The 23966-nt window shown below is 45.4% G+C and overlaps 1 protein-coding gene across 8 annotated transcripts in view; it reads right to left on the bottom strand.

The window, feature by feature from the left end:
* The window catches only part of LOC127580787 (DENN domain-containing protein 2C-like), a 108487-nt gene that overhangs the window by 3269 nt on the left and 81252 nt on the right, over positions 1-23966 (bottom strand). For all 8 annotated transcript variants that reach the window (XM_052034667.1, XM_052034670.1, XM_052034671.1 and 5 more), the window contains exons 12-19: positions 21880-21957; positions 14789-14929; positions 12058-12206; positions 11039-11216; positions 9329-9370; positions 7301-7412; positions 4377-4616; positions 2080-2166 (exon numbers count right to left, since the gene is read on the bottom strand). In XM_052034667.1, the coding sequence (XP_051890627.1) occupies positions 2080-2166; positions 4377-4616; positions 7301-7412; positions 9329-9370; positions 11039-11216; positions 12058-12206; positions 14789-14929; positions 21880-21957 (1027 nt within the window). The remainder of the gene's footprint in view (positions 1-2079; positions 2167-4376; positions 4617-7300; positions 7413-9328; positions 9371-11038; positions 11217-12057; positions 12207-14788; positions 14930-21879; positions 21958-23966) is intronic.

Below are 23966 nucleotides of genomic sequence, written 5' to 3'. Positions count from 1 at the left end.
TATTGGTTTGCAAATGAATGCTCTGGACTGATGCATGAACACTCACCATGGATTGTATCCACGTGGGTGCAATTACCAACTTCTGGAGGGAAGTGTTTTCAGGAGCACTCACACTGCACAGTTAGAAGTGACCCAAAGCTTCACAGTGGTCTTATTCACACATGAAACACACAGGTTTAGGGAGAGAGGGGAGAGATTTAATAGGGGAGAGATTTAGACATTACCTATTCGTGTACCTGTCCAATTGTCTTTTAAATGCTGTTAATGTACCTGCCTCAACCACTTCCTCTGGCAGTTTGTTCTGTATACTGACCACCCAATTGAACAGGTACATGGATAGGTAAGGTTTAGAGGGATATGGACCAAATATGGGAAAATGGGACTAGCTTAGATGGGAATCTTGTCGGCATGGACCGGTTGGGCTGAAGGGCCAGTTTCCACGTTGTATGATGGAGATGTGCATTTCAGCATGAGCCTTGGATGCTTATCTTGAGACTTAAACCAAGATGGCTAGGAGAGAGCCTTTAGTTTAGAGTCTTGCCGTATCGATGGCCTTGGTTCCCCCACATTACCTGTGACATCTAATTTCTGCCTAATGAACCAGGACTTTCAGAATGCAGTGGCTAGTGCCATGCAGAAAAGCAGTAAGATGATTCTGACCAAGCACAGCTGCCATCTGTGACAAGACTCTTGAGGGTGATCAAGTTGTAAAGCATGGACACAGGTCCTCCAACCCAGCTTGTCCACGCCAACCAAGACGTCTATCCGAGCCAGTCCCATTTGCCTGTGTTTGGCCCATTTCCCTCTAAACCTTTTCTATCCATGTACTGTTTGAATGTCTTTTAAACATTGTAATTGTACCTGCTCTCAGGACATTGAGGGTCCGTTACTATATAACCTGATATTTTACACTTAAAACCATGACCAGGAACCAGAGTTGGTTATGGGCTAGGGTGATAGCACACAGCAGCAGGGTGGGGGATGGGGCTGGTCGGGTGCAGGGTGGTCGAGAGAGTAAAATAATGAGAGAGAATCTTTCGAGGAAGATACACCAGTAATGTGGTTGGTGCCACGGTAAATGCTTTGGGTCACTTCCGAGGAAGTCGGTAATTGTGTCCATGTGGATACGATCCAGGGTGAGTGTTCATGCATCAGTCCAGAGCATTCATTTGCAAACCAACAGGAAGCCACACCATTTCATACCGACCTTATCAATGGAATGCAGGGTCCTGTGGCAACAATGCCCCCAAATGGTAAATCATCCTTGAAGGAAGAACAGGGAAAATCTTTCATAGCCCATAACTCAGTGACTGTATACCCTTCAATAGTAGGTCCTCTAAACCAGGTACAGATAATACATCACCTGTTTCACTGAGGGGTCAGCGTGAGAGTGCGTGCATTACATGGATCTCTGATGCTGTTTTAAAAAGCTCTCAGAAAATCATAAAATTCATCAGTGCTGATTAAACAGTGTCAGGATCCCTGATGTAAAAGCCACTCCCTTCAGCAACTGTGGGCCTCCTGGTCAAAGTTCTCATTACCGTCGGGACTTGGACATGCAACCGAGAGTTCACTGCCACCTCTTGAAAGCACAAGCACACACTACACCAGTGCTCTTCCAGCCATTGGGAGACTCGCCGCTGACTGCACCATGGCCACCCCTGTGATTAGTCAGAGGTGGGCCACAACAAGGGAGGGTGTGTTCAGACTGGAATACACACGCAATGGGCCAAGGAGGCACCATCCAGTACACAGTGTGAATGGGAGAGGGGTTGGGATGGCAGTGTAAGGTGGATGGAGGGATGGGAGGAAGGTCCCTCCCTCAGATCAGATGCAGTTTGTGAATGTGGAAGTGGGAAGGTGGGGCTTTTGGAGAGATTTCCCCTTCACACCCAAGGGTATGTGAATGGGAAACTGGGGGTGTGTAGGAATGGTCAGGTTGAAGAGGTGGGGAACAGAGGTTTCCTTTGGACAAGATGCTTCGTGCAAAATTGGCGGGTGTGTTGTGCAGAGTAATACGCAGGATGGAGGTCATCCATCCTTGGACAGATGGAGGACTTTGAAGTCGTCAATACTCACCAAGACCTTTGAGGAACCTATTAACGCTGCTTGGTCCAGTTTCGGGGATTGTCTCCAGGTACTCCCCAGCTCGCACCTCAAAGAGACCTGCATTGGGAACATCCAGATATCACTGCTCGATAAAGACCTCTGCCTCATCTATCCACAAGCAGAGTGATTCCTTCAGGATGTGATTTGGGATATGGATTGCAAGAGGAAACAGACCGACTGTTGGTTCTGAGCTGTTAGCCTGCCTTATTGGCCCATTCTTCCCTCAAAGATCTTCCTTCATGCTGACCATTCTTGCTCACTGGGCAAACATGTGCAGTATCGGTGCAGAACAGCATGGTGGTGCTGGTTTACTGGGGTCTCTCTCCATCCCCACCCCAGGCACTGTCTGAGCTGCCCCCTTTCACCGGTTCCAGGCTTGAATCAAAAGTAATCAGCTCTTTCCAAACCTGGGTCTCCTGGTGACTTATATATTTGGACTGAAGGCAGAGTTTAAGCAGCGTAACAGAATAAATCTAGAAAAGATGGAAGAGTTCGGGAATACCGGTTCAAATCTCTGCATTATCCCTAATGTAACTTACTCCTAGCATTTGGATAACTGCTAATCCAATGAAAAGCCCAATTACCGTACCATCATTTTGAAAGACTCCATCTTAAAGTGGGTCCCACAAAACCAAAGTTATGCCATAGGACTTGAAACCGTTCAAATATTTCTAACTGGTCATGCTGCTGCAACTCTAGCAATTGTGGGGTAGGCTTGGTGGACGATTTGGTCACTTCTGGCTGATATTTCATACACATGAACATTCCTGTTTGTATAACATGTAAAATGATGGCCTTACTTCAAGCAGCCAGACCAAACTTATTCAAGAACCATAGCCAGTGAAGCAAGCAGCCTGACTTCACTTCTTCACTGACAATAGAATCGATTATCCTTCCTCAGTATCTGTCACTACATAGTTTAATGAAGCTACTTATACCTGACAGTTGATCACTTCACACAGAAGGAACAAATTGGTTGAAAACTACTGGTATGCAATGGAGGAAATAAAAAATGTATAAATAGCTTTATTGCAATAGACTATGTAATTGTGCCTGAGAAATTATGGTATCATTACTGATAACATTGTACAGAAATTATCCAAAATTGTGGCTGTTTGTTTTACAGAAGCTTCACAATTTGGGACAGGGCTGTTCAAAACAAGGTTAAGAATTGAGAATTGAGCAAGTAGTACAAGCCAGGGAATGTAGTCAAAAGGGGAAGTAGTGGAAATGTAATATGACAACAGGAACAAACAACAGAGTGCAATATAGGACGGGCTGCGTTTATCACCCATTGTGGTCTAAATGAACAGGAGCGGGCATGCTGGACACATTTTTATTTGGACTAAATGAAAAAAAATTGAGCAACAGTAAAGTGAAGCAAGACCAGAAAACGAGATATCAAACCTTAGAAAAGCAAATTACTTTAGAGGAGTCATTTCTAAAACCGACTGCCCAATGAAAAGCTCCATCATGCTCAGCAAATAAGAGTTGGCCGAGTCAACAAACACAATGGGGTGGATTACCATGATTAGGGAAAAAGAATTTATCCTTACTCAGCCAAAGAGCTGTGGTCACCCAGAAAAAGTTTTAAAGTTGCATGTTGGGCCTTATACATTTGTCCAAGGTTGCACGGCAGATTTGGTAAAGTAACAGCAAACAAGCACAGTTGCCTCCACAGAAAGTCACTCTCAACATTCGACAACAGTAAAGGTTTACTTTTAGAGCAATAAAACTGAAGTACCATGATATAGCATTTAGGACACTTTGGGGCAATTGTAATCTTTGTACATTCAGGACATGGCAGCTTTCAAAAGAGCACTGAATAGGTTTGCCAACTGTGCTGTATTACAAGGGAGAGGTACTTAAATTTGAAAATCAGCTACCCCGTACTTAATAAGCACTGTGAAGATTTTTTGTATAATCTGTGCAATATTATTGCCAAACTGTGCAACAAGCAGCCAGTAATAATCTTGTGAATGTAGGTGAGGACTTCTAATTATTGTCGGCAGTATCAGGAGGGGGGGACTGGGTGCTATGGAAATGCACTTTTAGTTTTGAAATATAACATCAGCAATGATAGAATGAAAAATATGGAAGTAATAAAGGGGCAATCAGCTAAAATAAAAATCAGTTTAAGGGTTGGAACTCGGGAAAAAAGAAACAGACTGGGAGACTTTAAATACAGAAAACAAAGAACAGGCAGAGCTGACTTTGGTAACGATTAATTTCCTGTTTCTCAGGTAAATGGCATTTGGAGAACTAACCTTTGACCCCACTTTTCCGAAGCTCCCTGTCCTGCACGAAGCCAGCGAACATCTGAGTCTCCATGAAAAGCTCCAGGAATTGCCTAATGCTTTTTGAGGTGTGGGATTTGCGGAAGGCATCTCTCTGGAAGGACCGCTCGCCTTTCTCGTTGACCGACATGTGCAGGGAGTAATGACCCGCGATCTCCACAAAGAACCTGACGCACGCTTCTGATACCAGTGTGCTGAGAGAGTTCTGGGCTGGGGAAAGGGACAGAATAAGTAGGGGCGACAAAGCACTGTTGAAGCTACATCAACTTACAGATTTTTCATACAATTTCCCACCAAATTTTGGTCACCCATGGGGTTCAGAAATGAACTTGCCTGGAATAATTTGATATCCCTGGGTATTTTGCCTCTCTGGGGGATCTCACAGTGGTGGTGGTAGGGCAGAAATATTTAGTCAAACTGTTCCAAATTATCTTGGATGTGGGACATACTTGATGAACTATTTTCTAGTGTTTGTATAACACACGACAGCAAAGCCCATCTTCAAACAGCCAGAAAGTGCAGCAGGCTCACAATCACCCATGGTGGTTCGCTGTAGCTTATGGTCCACAGTTATCATCAATAAAAGGTCCGAGGCTGGGTATCACTGCCAAGTTCTGTCCAGTTTGAGACGTCTGCTGTTCGGAGTCCAGCTGCTGCCCGATCTCTCATTAAACATGATCTCACCCAGCACCCATGGACATTGTGTGAACTGGATTCTAGGATTTAAGTGCCTGCCCTTGTAATTTTTTTTAAAAAAAAGAAACCCCTTATTTAATAGACCAGACCCAAAAGGTTGATCATTCCTTTTTCTCCACAGGTGCTGCTTGACCCACTGAGTTCTTCCAGCTTTTTGCTCCAGATTTCAGTCTCTGCAGTGTCTTGCGCCTCTGAGAAAAGACTCGTTAGTTTGAAAAGTGCTGTGAGATGAGGCTGATCGATTTTGAACAAGTGCGTTTACTTTCCATGAATGGACAGAATACAACAGACACCCAATTTTGTCCACACTTTAAAGGCAAATCCGTAGACATTAGTTATGGGGTGCCCATACGCATTCCACACCCTCGACTCTTTCTTTTAAAACAAGCTTTGGGGGGGGGGGGGGGGCGGAGAGAAAGAGAAGGAATCCTCTGATAATTTTAGTTTCCATCTGGGTTATCATATTGCTGGGGAAAAGATACCTGAACAAAAACAAATCACCCATGCTCTATTTCAGGATACCTGCTAATATCTGTGTAGCTTGGTGTACAGTGGTGACACAGGGGTTATCAGTCTAGAAACCCCAGAGGCCTGGACTAACAATCCAGAGACACAAGTTCAAATCCCACATGGGCATCTGTAGTATTTAAACATTGCCTAGAAGTTAAAAACACAACTAGTCGAAGGAACGATGGCCAGAACTACCAAGTTGCTATAACACTTTATCTGATCCACTGGTCTCCTTCAGGAGACACCAGTTCCCAGATGTTTTGAGAAGGACTTTGAGGTGACCTGGGCTAGGAAAACTGTGTCCCAACTTGGAGGACAGTCCAATGCTGTCCTTTATCTGCTTTAACCTAATGCTTTGGTACAACTGAGTGGCTTGCTGGGCTACTTCAGAGGGCATTTAAGAGATAACCAGTCATACGCAGGGAAGATCAGGTTAGAATTTAAGAACACAACTAGTCAAAGGAACGATGGCCAGAACTATCAAGTTGTCATAGCACTTTATCTGATCCACTGGTCTCCTTCAGGAGGAGTAGGCCACTCGGCCCCTCAAGCCTGCCTTGCCATTCTGTGCCATCATGGCTGATCTAACCCAGGCCACTCAGCTCCTGATCTCATCCCATTTTTGGTTCAAACATGGACCAATGAGCTGAAGTTCAGAGGCGAGGTGAGAGGCTGCACTCGACATCATGGGACCATGTGACCGAATTTGGCAACAGGAGCCCTGGTCAAACTGAAGTCAATGGTCATCAAATGGAAAACACTCCACTGATCGGAGCCGATCTTCACACAAAGGAAGGTGGTTGTAGTCACTGGAGTTCAGTCATCCCAGACCCGGGACACCTCAGTAGGAGTTCCTCAGGCAAGATCCTATAACCATCTACAGCTGTTTCATCAATAACCCCCTCTGCCAGCCTCCCCCCTCTTTTCTGCTCTCAGAATGTTGCAAGAAATAAAAAGAAATTAGGGGCAGGCCATTCAGCCCCTGAAAAAAAAAACATGCTAGAAATCTGACAAAAAAACCCCCAGAAAAAGACTTTAATTCAGTTCTCGAGTCTGCTTTATCATTCAGTAAGATGATCAGGATCTCAGCTCTACTCTCCCACCATGTTTCTCAATCTCTAACAGTCTCTACTGTAGCTTTGAATACTTGCTAAGACTGAGCATCCTTCGTTCACTGGGTAAGGATTCCAAAGATTCACGACCCTTTTCTCTGTATAAAAAGACTGACCGTCATCTCATGACTGTGCCCTCTGGCTCTAGACTACCTAGGCCTGAGGAAATAAATCATTCAACAGATATCTGGTCAATCCTTTGCCGAATCTTAAACATTGAATTTTGAGAAATAACAGTTAATCTCAAAACAGAGAGTGGAGGCCTATTCTACTTAATCTCTGGTCATAGGAAAGTGCGGTCAAAGGAACACTTCTTCCTCGCATCACCCTGAAGCAAGTGGATCCTTTCTTAGATATGAAGACCAAAACTGCACAGAGTGCTCCAAGTGCAAACTCAACCAAGCGCTGTACAATCCTTTTGTACTCCAACTCCCTCAAAGTCACCATACCATTTCCTAGTTACTTGCTGAACCTGTAATGCGCCTTAAGGCATCAATCGGCCCATGATTTCCATCGGCCATTGGCAATGCAAGATACAAGGTACCGAGTCCATTAGTTACAGTCCATTGTACTCACCATCTCCACCTTCTGCTTCTTCCTCTGAAGCAAGCATTTCATTCTTCTGCTCAAAGATGTGCACTAGTGCAGCTTGTAGCTTGTGCGGAAGGATGGAATCTTCATCATCCATCTGTGGGGGAAAAGATCAGGAGATTCATTCATGCTACTCCCTCAAAACTGTGGGCTCACTCTTGCAGGTGGCTGTGTAACAATTAGAGGGAGGAACATGATCTCCATCTTAGCAACAACGTCGTGGGCTTCACGATGCGATGGTATTCAGGGAAGCCATTAGTGAATGGCAAACTGTTTACAATATCCACACCAAACCGTCACCGTCTTCATTGATGCAACAGCTTTAACTGGTCTGAGGTACAGTACACAGAAATCGATAACATTGACATGGATGAGCCGAGATTACTTCTGCTCCCAAGGAGGTCAGAGGTTCCCCTTCAAATAATCAGGAAATCTCAAAGAAAACAGGAGAACAAAGGAACTGCAGGAAGCAGGAAACCCTCAAACAAATGCTTCCTGTTGCTCAGTGCGCGCAGAGTGGGCACATATGCAGTGCATGGTGTGTCTGTGTGCACACACAGCAGAGAAGGAGGGGGTGGCCGCTGAACGGTTACAGGACCCGCTGTGAAGCTGCACCTTCCCCTTCACGTTACTTGTTTCAGTAGAGTACGTAAAGGCAACAATCCATTAGTGTCAGCCACACGTTGGAGAGTTATCTGGGGCTCCACATCCATAGATCCCAAGGTTGCCGCAGTTGTTAGGAAGGCATATGGAGTGTTGGCCTTCATTAGTCGGGGTATGGAGTTCAAGAGCCGTGAGGTGATGTTGCAGCTCTATAGGACTCTGGTCAGATCATACTTGGAGTAGTGTGTTCAGTTCTGGTTGCCTCATTATAGGAAGGATGTGAAAGCTTTAAAGAGGGTGCAGAGGAAATTTACCAGGATGCTGCCTGGATTGGAGAGCATGTCTTAAGAGGATAGGTTGAGCGAGCTAGGGCTTTTCTCTTTGGAGAGGAGGAGGATGAGAGGTGACTTGATAGAGGTGGACAAGATGATAAGAGGCATAGATGGAGTGCACAGTCAGAGACTTTTTCCCAGGGCGACAATAGCTAACACAAGGGGGCATAATTTTAAGGTGATTGGAGGAAAGTATAAGGGGGATGTCAGGAGTAATTTTTTTTAAATACACAGAGTGGTGGGTGTGTGGAACACATTGCCTGCAGAGGTTGTGGGGGCAGATACATTAGGGACATTTAAGAGACTCTCAGATAGACACATGAATGATAGAGGAATGGGGGGCTATGTCGGAGGGAAGGGTTAGATAGATATTAGAGCAGGATAAAATGTCAGCACAACATTGTGGGCCGAAGGGCCTGTACCGTGCTGTAATGTTCTATGTAAAAATGGAAAAAGGTGCATTTTCCTTTGTTGTTTCTTTACCATCGATCCTTGAGATGGAAACTGATCCTGAGGTACAACCTCTGTGACCTGGAGACCTCTAGGTTTGCTAAATTAAACAAGGGAGGCCGATTCTATTCCCCGCACTGCTACCAGAGGCTCTGATTTTAAGGGAGGCTCAGCACACATTTCCACTGCTCTCAGTCTCAGCCAATGAAACTTCTGCCTCGCCTGGGCTTGTTGTTCACAGTCTGGAGTCTATTCAACCAGGAATGTGTTTACAGTGGTTGCTTTCTTCCGTGGTCTGATGGGGAGGGAGGGAATGAATCGGACTGCACATCAGCAGCTCTGCACTATATAAGTTGCTTCCAAAATAACTCCATTACCTCTCTTCGTATCTAATGTTAAACCCCCAAAGATAGTGACGAGGTTCTTCAGAAAAAAAATAAATTACTTTCAAGGACATCCCTGGAAAGGTGTGTGTCTACTCCTCTCTGTAGGGGTTTCTACAATCTTGACCCAGCAACAAGAAGTGGGAACAAGTGCACAAGTTTCAGCAAATTCCAGCCTGGCACATTGGTGAGGAACTCTCCAGATACAGCCCAGCCTTCAGTCACGGAGACAGCATTGCACTTACCCTTCTCAAGAACCTGTCGGCACACAAGTCCACTACCAGCACCTGGAAAACAGACAGTACAATGGGCAGGCAGTGAGTTACATTGTTCCCAGATAATTGCACTTCATACTGGCACACAGCTCAGTCAAACCCGAGCCCTCTTTGGTCTGTAGAACCCAGGTGGACAAACATCAAGTGGAAGGAGTTAGAAAAACTCCTGAATGTGTCAGCTTGACGTAGTGGTTGTGCTCTGTGGAGCATCTGAGAGTGTAGAGAGGTGTCTGTTTAATGGCTCATTCACAAAGGCAGCTTTGGATGGCTGATCCAGAAATACAAGTCCCTCCATAGCAGCTGGAGAAGTTACATTCAAGCAACTAAATATATTTAGAATTTTAAAAAAATTAACAAGCAGCCTTCACATGGAACATTAAAGCAACATAGACCTAATTCCCAAACCGAAACAGGAGAATGGATAGTAGAGACAGTAAAACTAACCACAAAACCACTGGATTGTTGTTTAAAAACGTTTGCTTCATTAATGTCTATCAGGGAAGGAGATCTGCCATTCTTACCGTATGGCCTATATCAGAGTGCACAACCGTGTGTCAACTCATAACTTCCTACTGCAATCAGGGATGGACAAAATAGCTAGTATTGCCATCAATGTCACACACAGAGGCCTCTAACTGTGTAACACCACCTTAGTTTTGCACTGGAGCTTTAGCTGAGATTAAGTGAACTCAAATATCTGGAGCTGGATTTGAACCTTAACCTTCTAACTCACAGCAGCACCAACTGAGCCAAAATAGGGATAGGAACCCTCTTCCATAAGGGATGCATTGAGCTCCATCGTACAACGAGATCTTGGCGTTCTGGCAGGGAGCTGGAACATTCCTGGCAGCAACTGAGAAAAAGCGGAGCCAGCATCAAATCAAACCCAAACCAGATTCAGAGCTGGATGGTATAAATCTCTGCAGCAAATGTGCTCACTCTAGCTTCCATACCCAGACGTCAAGGTTCAGCTACACACAAGATCTTTTCATCAGATCTTTAAGGGAAAGCATTCCCATACTGCCCTTAGAGAAATACACAAATATTGACTGCATACAACCCTGCCCTCCAAAACACACTTACAGCCTAACCAAACAAGCCACTGGCCTTGGAGACACACTCACAGGGAGAATGCACACAACCTTGCCTCAAAGATAGAGGCACAAGAGACTGCAGATGCTGGAATCTGGAGCAACAGACTAAGTGCAGGAGGAACTCAGCAGGTCAGGCAGCATCTGTGGAGGGAAATGGACAGTCCACGTTTTAGGACAAGAGGCTTCATCTGGACCTCCAGCATTGTGCCTATTGCCTCAGACAGTACAAACTGAAACAAGAGCTGAAAATGCTGGAGCAGCTCAGCAAGGAAAGAGAAACAGTCGTCATTCTGGGTCTCTGACCCTTCGTCAGAACTGTTCCATTTTCAGATTTCCAGCAAGTGCAGTTTTGTTTTAAGGTTTTCACATACAAACTAAACCTGCAAACATACAAATTGGTCTTGGAGACAGAAATCAGACTATTTGAACATACCACTGTCCTCAAGAGATACTGAACATCTTAGTGACAAAATACCTAATCATTGAATTCACACCAAGGTTAGACTGAAATTACTTCTTTTAGAGATTGGTATTTTCCACTTTCAGGTCCCAACAGGCACCTCCCGACGGTTTTCTGAAGTCTCACCTCCTCAATTGGCAGGTCATTCAGCAGAGGCACCGAGTTTGAAAGGATCCCGATAAGGAAGGGTGTGGGAGAACAAGCGATGTCAATCATGACAGCAGGGAGCACGGGGATGTAGGTGTGCTGCCAGGTGAATGGGTACAGCATGGCCACAGCTGCATGCCCACATTTAGAGAGGGTGCTGGAAAACAAGAGGAGATGGGTAAACCCAACCGTCACTAACTAGGGAGCAGTTAATTGTTATAAACTGGAAGATAATTCAAAGTGACAGAGAAACACGGCAGGGAAAGTGGAATGGAAAGCTGCTTACAGGAAGTGTGGGCTAGCACGTGTTGGTCACAAGACTGCAAAAACATCATGGACTCATTCCCGATGAGTGGGGCACATAAGCCAGTGGATGAATTTTATTACAGGAATACAAAAGCAGAATGTTGCATTAACTCAACGGCTCGGAGGCAAGAGCAGAAAATTAATTGCTCCAAATGCAAGCTTGATATTGTTTTTTTTATTGGAGAATAAGACGCAAAGGGATTAGCCCAGGCGAGGACAGGTAAAGGTAAAACCTCTTGAGGGTTGAGGATGTGTGAGCCATAGAAGAGAATCAACAGTGACATTTAAATCAGATTAGGAAGCAGAGGAAAGAATTAGAGCCCCAAATCATTACCTCATGTTCTGACACACTAGCTGCCCCAGGAGATGCCAACATACAATGCCCATGGAACCCCAGAATAAAATTGTAGCTTACTGACAAAAGCGTTTACCCTCCATACAAACCTCCTCCCACTTTGGTCGATGCAATTTTGATCGGCATACCCTCCTATTTCTTTCTGACTCATGCACTTAGCTGGCTTCCCCTTCAATGCTATTCCCGTCTGTTGTAGTTGTGAATTCCATCTTCTAACCAAATTACCAAGTCAAGAAGCTTCCCCACTCCCCCCGAATTCCATATTGTATAGACCTTAGCTCCTGGTTTATGAAGCCATGATTACCATAGTGTGTACAACGTGAGTTGATCTCCTTACCTGAGCTTGTCTGCGATAAAGATCACTCTGCGTTCCAGGAGCAGAGAAGCAAACACGTGGACCACATGCCGCACATTCAAACAGCCAAAGAGACATTCAAAGTCTACGTGTTCCAGTCTTGAATCCGTGGGGCGACACAGCTCGATCACCTGAGGGACGTCAGCCTGGTGTCAGTGTGGGGCATTACAGCTTAACCGGCAGCAGTGACTAGCAATGATGAGCAACAACAGACACAAGGAATGTCTGTCTGACAATGGTCCCAAACGTGAAGTTGGGCAAGATGACAATGGTCTCAAAGAGGATTACAAGTTGGACAAATGGCGTGGTTTGGTTTACAAGCTCCGTCCTTATGTAGAAATATAGTGGTCTATAGACCTCCCATTACAGCAGCTGATTGGATGACTTTTGCCACCACTGCTGTACTGCACCATACCACTCTCCAGCCATTAACCCTGCAGCTGTCTTTTAACATTGTACCATATCTCTTGGCCCCACAGTTGTAATTTAACTTGAATTTAAGTTACTGCGTTCCATTAACTATCACAGACTTTCCAAAGCCCCTCTCATTGGCCTCCGAGGAACAAATCCGGAACTCCCATGGTTTCTCAGAGCTGGAGAACAGCAACTGTACACCTCTTCCTCTGCCCCACTCTCACACCTCAGCTCCCCACCTGTATCTGGTTGATCCAAATTGAACAGTGCATGATATGTAGCCCGAGCACAGCATTCAGTGGCTGCAGGAGCATGGGAAAAGTGGGAATATATTATGTACCAGCACAGCAGCCAGGTAACCTACCGTCATTAGCACAAAGTTGCAACCTCTGAAGTGCACCTCAGAAGATCACAACACAAGACAAAAAGGTCTTACTGAGAAAGAAACTGACATGCATCTGGTGATGGGGATGGGCAGCACAGTGGAGCAGCTAGGAGAGCTGCTTTCTCACAGTTCCAGCGACCTGGGTTCGATTCTGACCTTGGCTGCTGTCTGCGTCAAGGTTGCACATCCTCCCTGGGTTTCCCTCAGGCTCTCTGGTCTTCTCCCGCATCCCAAAGACACGCGGCTTGGTAAGCCAATTGGTTATTGCACATTGCCCTGTGTCAGTAGGTGGCAGAATCTGGCAGGAGATGATGGGAACGAGCGGAGAATAAAATGGGATCAGTAAGTGGGTACTTGATGGCCAGCATGGAGTTGGCAAACTGAAAGGCAGGAGTGAGGAAATAACTTGCAGGGAAATAAAAAGGGGGAAGGGGCTTGATGGGATTCTGGAGTGTCATGATAAATGCAAGTTTCTTTCTCAGTCAGAGCTTTCCATCTTGTGCTGTAATCTTCTTGGATGGGGTTGCACTTAATTTATTTGTGCTGATTACAGTAGGTCACCTAGATGTTGTGCTGGTATGCACAATATTTCACATTTTCCCATTCCCTCGCTGCCACCGAATGTGTCAAGAGTTAAACTTCCTGTCCGAGATTAAATACCTCAATCCCAGTCTAAGAAAAGTGGTTTTGCATCAGTTGGCAGTCTTCCAAAATGCAATTTCAGATCTTAGAACAGAGAACAGTTCAGCATAGGAACAAGCCCATTGGCCCATGACATTGAGCTGAATTAAAGTAGTAATTAAATGCCTGACTAAACTAATCCCTTCTGTCTACGCAGTGTCCACATCCCTCCATCCTCTGCACATTCACGTGCCTACCCAAGGGCCTCTAAAAAGCCCCTATTGTATCTGCCTCCACTACCACCCCTGGCAGCACATTCCAGGCACCCACCACTCTCTGGTGCGACCAGAACTGAATGCAATACTCCAGATGTGGCCTAGAGTTTTATAAAGCTGTAACGCAACTTCCTGACTCTTGAACTCAATGCCTTGAAAGAGTGGCGACACTTGTGGGCTGCCTGAGGAACAGTCTACGCAAAAAAAGATGTATTTCACTGTGCGTTTCGATGTACATGTGACCAATAAAGATATCTTACATCTTATCTTACCACCCTATCAACCTGAGCAGCTACTTTCACGGATCTATGGACTTGGACCTCAAGATCCCTCTGTACATCAACATTGTTAAGGATCCAGCCATTTTCTGTGTACGTCCCACTACATTTGATCTCCCAAAGTGCAACACCTCACACTTGACCGGATTAAACTCCATCTGCCATTTCTCCACCCACATCTACAACTGATCTGTATCTTTTGTCAATCTTCTACACCATCCACGCCACCCATCTTTGTATCGTCTGTGAACTTACTAATCCACCCATCCATGTTTTCATCCAAGTCAGTTATATATCACAAACAGCAGAGGTCCCACCACTGGTCATGGACCTCCAGCCAGAATAAGTCCCATTGACTCCTACCCTGTCTTTTATGGACAAGCCAATTCTGAATCCAAAAATCTTGTGCATGTATATCTGGTTGGTCAGGTAAATATTCTTCACAAGACCTTCCCCAAACAGTCTCAGTCCACCTTCTCCGCAGACCATCCAGCCCACCACTCTGCACTTCTCAGCCTCCTGCCCTGGCCGGGTTCTGTGCATCAGCCACATCTCCACAAGTTCCTTCCCATCCTAGGTTTCACTTCTCCTCTTGCCCCCACTCATCTCTTCCTGGGCCACCCATTCAGATCCTGTCTCATCTCTACCCACAGCACAGACCGCACCCACACCATAGCACACCCACGACCAGCCTTGTGTTCAAGTACCATTTGTATCCAAGGAAACGTGCCAATTATTACCTCATTTCCTGACCCCGGCAGGAAGTTCTTCACCGTGATGACTCGACCCGGCGCAGGGAAAGGGGCCTCCATGACGCTCCTCATGAAAGGATGGACAAGGGCAGGTGAAAGCTCCCTTCTTTTTTCCACTTCATCTAATATCTGGGGCAGGAAAGCAGAAAGATACACAGATGAACATAACCCTGGCTGTGTACTATTTCAATGGGTTTAAGGGCAAGGCTAAGAACTCAGGATAAGAACATAAGACAGAAGGAACAGGAGTGGATGCCATTCCTACATTCGATTAGGATCATGTCTGTGATGATCCAGGTCTCAATTCCACCTTCCTTCCTGATCCCCAAAATCCTTAATCTCCCTATAGCCCAAAAATAAGAGAGATACAGCATGTAAACAGGCCCTTTGGCCCACCTTCATACTGATCATCATCCACCCATTTATACTAACCCTACATTAATGCCTTTATTCTCCCCATATTCTCATCACCTCTCCCCAGATTCCATCACTCACCTACACATCAGGGGCAATTTATAGTGGCCAATTAACCCAGCAACCTGGTGCATTTGCGTTTGTGGGTGTGTGTCTGTGTCCCACGATGTCACAGGGAGAACCTGCAAACTCGACACAGACAGCACCCTAGGTCAGGATTGAACCAGAGTTTCTGGCGCTGCAAGGCAGTGGCTCTACTAGCTGCTCGACTGTGCCACCATGTGAATTCTAGCCTCAGCAGGTCCCTGGAGTAGGGAATTCAGAAGATTCATGACCAAAGTGGGGCATTTGACAAGGTCCCTCATGGTCAGTTCAAACAGAAGATTAAGATGCAAGGATCAGACTGGCCGTTGGATTCAGAATTGGCTTGCCCATAGAAGACAGAGGGTAATGGTTGATGGGACTTATTCTGGCTGGAGGTCTGTGACTAGTGGTGTTGCTCAGGGATCTGTACTGGTACCTCTGCTGCTTGTGATGTATATAAATGACTTGAATGAAAACATAGATGGGTGGGTTAGTAAGTTCACAGACGATACAAAGATAGGGTACAAGATTGCCAAAGGATACAGCGGGATATAGATCAGTTACTGATATGGGCAGAGAAAATGGTAGGTGGAGTTTAATCTGGCCAAGTGTGAGGTGTTGCACTTGGGGAGATCAAATGTAAAGGGACAGTACACTGTTAACAGGCTAGGATCCTTAGTGTTGATGTACAGAGGGATCTTGTGGTCCACATCCATAGCTCCCTGAAAGTGGCTGCACAGGTTGATAGGGTAGTAAAGAAGGCAAATGACATGCTTGCCTTTATTAGTCAAGGCATCGAGTTCAAGAGTCGGAAGTTATATTTCAGCTTTATAAAACTCTGGTTAGGCTGCATCTGGAGTATTACATTCCATTCTGGTCGCCCCATTATAGGAAGGATGTGGAGGCTTTGCAGAGGGTGCAGAAGAGGTTTACCAGGATGCTGCCTGGATTAGAGGACATGTGCTATAAGGAGAGGTTAAACAAACTTGGGTTGTTTTTTGTGGAGTTGAGGAGAGTTCTGATGGAAGTTTATAAGATCATAAGAGGCATAGATAGATGAGACAGCCAGTATCTTTCTTCCAGGGTCAAAATGTCTAATTTTAAGAGGGCATGCATCCAAGGAGAGAGGGGGCAAGTTCATAGGAGATGTGCAGGGCTTTTTTTTTAAAAAAAATAGAGTGGTGGGTGCCTGGAAATGTGCAGCCAGGGGTGGTGGTGGTGGAGGCAAATATAATAGGGGTATTTAAGCTCTTAGGCACATGAATGTGCAGAGAATGGAGGGATATGGACATCATGTAGGCAGAATGGATTCGTTTAGTTAGGCGTCTAATTAGTTATTAGTTTGGCACTAATTAGTTTAGCACAACATTGTGGGCCAAAGGGCTTGTTCCTCCTGTGTTGTACTGTTCTATGTTCTAATAGCAATCACTTAGTTCAACAAATCAGTAAAGCACATGGGTGATAAGTGTTGGCTGAACATTTGTTAGATTTGCTCCTTATTCTAGGGTTGAGGTGTAGCAGGGCTCGTCCGTCCCTTTGAACACATGTCCGGTACTACACAGGGACTCGAGGATGTTCTAGATGACCTCAGATGTGAGAAGTGTCACAAAAAGCAAGAGCTTGAGATCCAGATTTCAGCGCTCCAGCAGCCATTGGCACCATGGAAGTGTTGTGTGGATAGCACGTACAAGGTGGATGATGCTCCTCAGCCTAAGAAGCTAGTGGGAGTGGAAAGGCTGAGTGCTGGACAGATGGAGATAACCTGACAGATGGTGCTGGATTCCTTTGTGCACCACCGGTGTTGACCCCTGAAAACTGGAGATAGCCATGGTTCCTCAGGGGAGTACAGCCAGAGCCCAGTCCAAACTTCCACAACTCAGGGATGGTATATTGCCTCAGCAGTTTTAGAGATATCACTGAGTGGGTGCAGAGTATTCTGAGGCAGAGGGCAAGTAGAAGGAGATAGTCATCCATAACAGCACCAACAAGAGATGGAAAAGTCGACGAGGTCCTACAAGCAGAGCTGGGGATATGATTGAAAGAGTAGGACCTCAAAAGGTATTGCTACATGTGCAGTGTGCTGGTGATTACAGATAGAGGATCATGCAAACAGGGGAGGTGGGATCTCTACAAGTGGGGGTGGGGGGGGGAAGGGACAACATCTCAACAGGACAAGTATCAAGAATCTTGTCATCTTGAGGGTGGCGTGTCATCGGGGTGGAAGAGAACTACGTGGCTGGGGAATAAGGACTTGACAGCAGTTTCAGAAGGCCAAAACAACACTGGAAGATGAGATTCTGCAGCAACACACACACACACACACACAATGCTGGAGGAACTCAACACGTCAGGCAGCATCTATGGAGGGAATTAAACAGTCGATGTTTCAGGTCGAGACCCTTCACTGGGGCTGGAGAGGAAGATGGCAGAAGCCAGAATAAAAGGGGAGGGGAAGGAACACAAGCTGGCAGGTGACAGGTGAGTCCAGGTGAGAGGGGGAAGGTAGGTGGGTGGGGGTGAATGGGAGTGATGTGATAGGTGGAAGAGGCAAAGGGCTGGAGGAGGAGGAATCCAGTAGGAAAGGGCAGTGGACCGTGGAATAAAAGCGAAGGAGGTGGGGAACCAGAGGGAGGTGATGGGCAGGTTGTGAGGGCAGGGAGGGGGAAGAGAAGGGGGCCATAGGAATGAGGGAAAATAAAGGGGGGGGAAGGGAAGGGAGAAAAATAGAGGGGCTATCAGGAGAAATCGATGTTGATGCTGTCAGGTTGGAAGAAGAAAGGGGTTTAGTATGGAGTCTGGAAATGCAGCAGAACAAGGGAAACAGAGGTATGGTAGTGTTTAACCATTATTCTGTGAAGACTGCGCAGTAAAGGCAAAGGAACAAGGAAAAACAGCAAACACTTGGGAGTACGATGTAGCTATTACTGAGCAGAGTCTTAGAGGGCAGGAGTGACAGCTCAGCACTCCTGATGCAAGGCTTTCAGATGGGATAAGGGATTAAAGAGGGATCATAACAGTATTGGTTAAGGAAACAAATACAGCTGCGAGGAGGATAATATCCTAGAAAGATCAACAAACGAGGCTATTTGAGTTGAAATAAGGGGGAAAAAAAAAGGGCAGTCACTCTGCTGGAGCCAGCCATAGGCCCCAACTACTTAGAGAGATTGAAAAGCAGACACGTGGGCGAGACGCACAAAAATAACAAAAGGTAGTGATGGTGGGGATTCCAACCAACACGACATAAACCACGTCAGTGGCAAAAGGGTGAGAAGGTGCAGAATTCTTAAAATTCATTCAAGAGAACTTTTAAAATAAGTAAACAACAAGTTTGAAGGAGGGACCTGTACTGGATGAACCCAAAGTGAACAGGAAGCAGCTACTTGAAGGCAAATTAGAATCAGAGCAGTGGAGGTGGATGGGGAGTCGAGAGCAGAGTGGCGAGGATATAGGGAGGGAGTGAGGGCTCCCAGTTAGAGAAGGGGGGACTCCACAGCCCCAAGTAACATGCAGGGTAGAATAATGAGGAAAATAATAGCTTACTAGGAATACCTACAGTTCAACATTGCAGGAACACTCAGAGTATGGAAGGTGCTGGTGTGAAATTATAAAAAGGATACTAGGGAAGTAAAAGAAATACAAAAAAAAAATTGGCAGGCAAAATTAAGGAAAACCAACCTTTTAAGTAAATATATGTGAGGAAAGGAGTTGTCCGATTAATGATCAAAACTGTTATTTGGACACAGTGGGGTTCCATGTCTTTAAAAGTAGATAACTTGTCAGGCCTGAATAATATGTATCCCAGGTTCTTTAAAGGAAGCCAGGGAGGGAACAGTGCAGACTCTAGCCAGCAATTTCCCAATGCTCTTTGACTACAGGGGTGGTGCTGTAGGATTGGAAGGCTGTTAATGTTTATTTCCAATACTTCCTCAAATTCAATGCCCATATCATCGCCGTCCTCTGTGAAGGCAGGTACAAAGTATTCATTTAGAGCTGTACACTCCTGCCTCCACACACAGGTCTCCGATTTCCTGGCACCTTCAGGGTTGCATGGACCTGCATTGCAAGACTACCCTTTTCCTCTACATTTCAGAAATCAGGTTTATTATCACTGACTTATATATGACTTGAAATTTGTTGTTTTGTGGCAGCAGTAGTGCAAAGACATGAAATTACTATAAATTTCAAAAATAAATAAATAGTGCAACAAAGAAGGGAAGAGAGGCTCATGGACCGTTCAGAAATCTGATGGCGGAGGGGAAGAAGCTGTTTCTGAATTGTTGAGTGTGGTTCTTCGGGCTCCTGTACCTCCTCCCCGACGGAAGAAATGAGAAGAGGGCATGTCCTGGATGGTGAGGGTCCTTAGTGATTCCTTGGTATCTTACTATTTATCATGCATTTCCTTACCTTGTTCATCCCCAAATACATAATCTCACTTCTCTGGACAGAATACTGTCTACCCAACCCGTCCATTGATAACTTTCTGTATTCTATATCTTTCTTCCTCATGAGTACTTACAGAGCTACAAGCTACAAGGGTATAGACGGAAAGCAGGGAGGTGGAAGTAACTCCAATAATTCCATTTTGGCTACTGAAGACATAGTGGCCTGAACACGCTTGGTCTCTGCTGAAACTTCTCATTCAATGGCTCAAAGTTGAGGGAAAAATTTACTATTAAAATTGAGGAAAGCCATTTGATTAAATATCATTCATCTGAAGCAACTTCTCGTGTCATAGATTGAAATTCCTGGGGGCTACAAGATGTATTCTTTGGACAATAATAGGTAATGAAGATGCATATATTAGGGTTGGTGAATTGCAGCGTGTGTCGGGACGGGGAGGTAGAATTGGAGGTAATCCTGAAGGTGTGTTTATAGAGACCGAAAAACCAAAAAACTGCGGACTCTGGAAATCTGAAAAAAAATAAGTGCACGAAAATCTCAGCGGGTCAGTTCGCATCTGTGGAGAGGGAAACAGTTAACTGTTCAGGTTCTGATAATGTTTCAGGTCCTGATAATGTTTCAGGTCGAACAGCATTCAATAAGTATTACCAGCATTCATAGACACTTGCCATGAGATTAACCCACTATCTGTGCCAAGTTAGTGGATCTCAGCCCATACAGCAAAACTGGAACCAATTCCTGACATAAAATGGACATTTCTTACCATCCTGGTGCAGCCACACACTGACCAGCACTTTCCAAGGGCTTCTGCTGAGAACCTGAATCATTTCCATTGCTATTTTAAACATAGGGTGCTATTTTATTGCAGCCTGCAGATGTAAATAGGATCAGATTTCACAATGCAACAATACTTGCAGCTGCTGAGTGAAGCAGCTAAATCACTGGTATGACTACTTAAACTAAATTAATCTGCTGATCATCACCCTGGCCCCTTTCCAAAACACAAGAGGCTGTCAGAGGAAATACATGGGATCCCCTTAAAATACACCAGAGGCCAGACCAGACACAGCAGGTAACAATCTTGAGGTAACAATCAGTCTTGCTGCTGCTTCCTGTGCTTCCTATTTAAGCACTTCCGAGATTTGTTTAGCCAGGAACTAGTCGTGAGCTTTTATCTGCCAGATTATGCACAGGGCCCGTACATCCAGGAACTTGAGAGAACTGCTGAGATTTTCTCTCAAGCGAGGGGGTTATCAGGAAGCGAAGATGAAGTTATTTAAAGTCTCGGCCTTGCTTTTTACTCGTACGCACTTTTACCTCTCCTTCCCGTTGGACGGTACTAGCTCTCCATGCATCTTGGTGTCAGGAATGTGTGGTGGGTGAAGAATTGATGACAGGGTTTGAATAAAACTATTTAAACCTAAAGCAGGGACTAAGTACTTGGAAACAAAGCCTGATCGGGTCATGAGATTGGGAACATGGCACAGAGTAGACAGAAGTGGACAGTTTCCAGCAGTTGAGGGCTCAAGTACGAGGAACAATTGACAAGTGATAGAAAGGTAAAAGATTTAGCACAGGGTTTGGAGAAACTCTTTGCACTGAGCAGCGAGACTGTGGAAATTACTTGCAAGGTTCTGTGGTTATGGTAGAAATTCCACAAATTATGATTAGATTGAATAGACACCATAGATGATGATTGGTTGAAGGGGTACGAGGGTTACTGTGTTTGGAAGTATTTATTTGTATGGTCACTGGTAGCACATTGATTGGGCCTTATGGCCTGTTTCTGTATCTGCAATGGAGAGTCTAGCCCTGGATTAATTTCCAGAGTTTCAGGTGATGACAATTAGTGGCTCGGGTTCTCGGTGCCTTTCCCAGGTTAGAAACATCATCAAGTTTAAAAGGCTGGTGCTTCCCAGTTGAAATGCAGCCCAATGACCTGGCCAATACCTCCTCAGTGTAGGCCCAAGGTCCTGTACTGCAGGAGGAATGAGCTAGCGAAATCGGTAGCCTTGTAGCACAATTGATCAGAGCAAATTTCTTGTCTTGGCAATCTCAGGAGAACCACTGCCTGCTGCTCCTTTGCCAGGTAAGAGAAGCGTGGGGGTGGGAACTGGATAGGTACCGTGCCTGGTGATAGAAGGACACACATATACACAGAGCTCTAGATTTGCTTTTACCTTCGAGAAGAGATTGAAGCAGCCGAGACGACTGATGATACAATAAACCTCCGGCAGTCTTTTACCTTTCCCATTTGGCTGGACGGATCACATGAAAAGACAGCAGATGGAGCAGTCAGCGAGGAATAGTTGGGGGGGGGGGGGGGGGTGAGGGAGGGGGGTGGGGTAACATTACAGTTATAAGATTCTTTGGAGTTTTAAGCCTTAAAGTGGTAATCCACCATCCGCCACTCTGATCCCATCAAATGAGTAGTTCACCCAATCCACACGCTCTCCCAGCTACACAGCAAGTGTTTAACCCAATGTAGAGTTGCCCAGTTCATATGATGGAAGTTAGTCTGCTCACAGTTATAGATCATAGCGGACACAGAGTTATACAGTACAGAACCAGCTCTACAACCAACCGACCAAACATTCACCACACACTCCCAACATCTACTCTCTCCCCACCTCCCTTAGATTCTACCACTCGCTTGCACACTAGGGGGCAATTTACAGTGGCCAATTAACCCACCAACCTGCACATCTTTGGGATGTGGAAGGAAACTGAAGCACTTGGGGAAACTCATGCAGTGACAGGGAGACTCCATGGTGACAGCACTTGAGGTCAGGATTGAACCCATTAACTGTGAGGTAGCACCACTGTTCCATCCCAAGAACAACTTCTGCATTGACCAGGAATCGAACTGGGGCCTCCCATGTCATGGGAATTCTACCATTGAACCACCAGTGCAACGTCAAATTGAAGCCCCAGTTTATACCGAAAGGCCTTCACCTGGGAGACACCAGGTCGACATCAACTGGGTGCATAACCAAGTGCAACTGCCCGGTTCTGCCTGTGGTCAACCTGCAACGTGGCAAGGGGCAGCACAGTGGGCATCTCCAGTCAGTCATGGCACAGAGCTGCCCAACACCGAGATCACTTTCCAGGACCAGCTGCCTCACACCTCCTGCTGTGCATCTGTTCCATTTGTGGTCAACCTGGTGATCCAGCTGCTGTCATTACTGTTTGTCCAGAAGCTTTGTTTCATGGACTTTAATCCCTTTGTTCTGAAATACCACATCCCTCCCTCATCCCATGCAAACTGTTATGACCTTTGAATGCAAAAACAAAGGCAAAAGTTACATAACAAATTTGGAGTAGCACCAATAGTATCTGCTCCACCATTAGGGTTAGGTCTGACCTCCTTCTACAGCACTACTTTCCTGCAGTAACCTCTTACTCCTCGATTCCATTAGTACCCAACACTGAGTGACTGAGGCACCCACCGTCTCTATTTTTTTTTTTAGAAAATCCTAGTACAATCTTTTAACTTTCATTTTCCTTGCTGGACATGGATTGAGGTGGGAACCATTTAAATGATATTGTTGGTTTATTATTGTCATGTGTACAGAGATACAGTGGAAAACCTTTGTTTTGCATGCCATCCATATCGGTCATTCTAAACAAGTACATGAGGTAGCACAGAAGTAATAACAGAATGTGGAATACAGTGTACAGTTATAGAGAATGCAGTGCAGGTAATTCTTAAAGTCATAGAATTGAGATTTAAGAGAGTAGAATGATTGTGATAGATGTAATGTAGATCTGCTGAGAGCAGCTTGCAAAGAGTTGTCACATTCCGGTGGCAACTTGCACTTGCCAGCTAATGCTCTGCAATAGATTCAGCTTGGTCCAAGTTCCCCTGCACCCACAACAATCAGATCACCAATCATGGCTAGGAGTGTAGGTGGCACCATAAGACACAGGAGCGGAATTAGGCCATTAGCGTCTACTCTGCCATTTGATCACATTTATTTTTCCCCTCTCACCATCCTCCTGCCTTCTCCCTGTAACCGTTGACACCTTTACTAATCAAGAACCTATCAACCTCCGCTTTAAATATATCCATTGACTTGGCCTCTGCAGCCTTCTGTGGCAATGAATTCCACAGATTCACCACCCTCTGGCGAAAGAAATTCCTCCTCATCTCTGGTCTAAAAGGGACGTCCTTCTGTTCTAAAGCTGTGCCCTCTGGTTGTAGACTCTCTCACTACTGGAAACATCCTCTTCACATATCCAGGCCTTTCAATGTTCAGTAGGTTTC

The sequence above is a fragment of the Pristis pectinata genome, chromosome 20 (assembly GCF_009764475.1).
Source record: "Pristis pectinata isolate sPriPec2 chromosome 20, sPriPec2.1.pri, whole genome shotgun sequence".
NCBI lineage: Eukaryota > Metazoa > Chordata > Chondrichthyes > Rhinopristiformes > Pristidae > Pristis > Pristis pectinata.
This window is presented reverse-complemented; position numbering and strand designations above follow the sequence as displayed.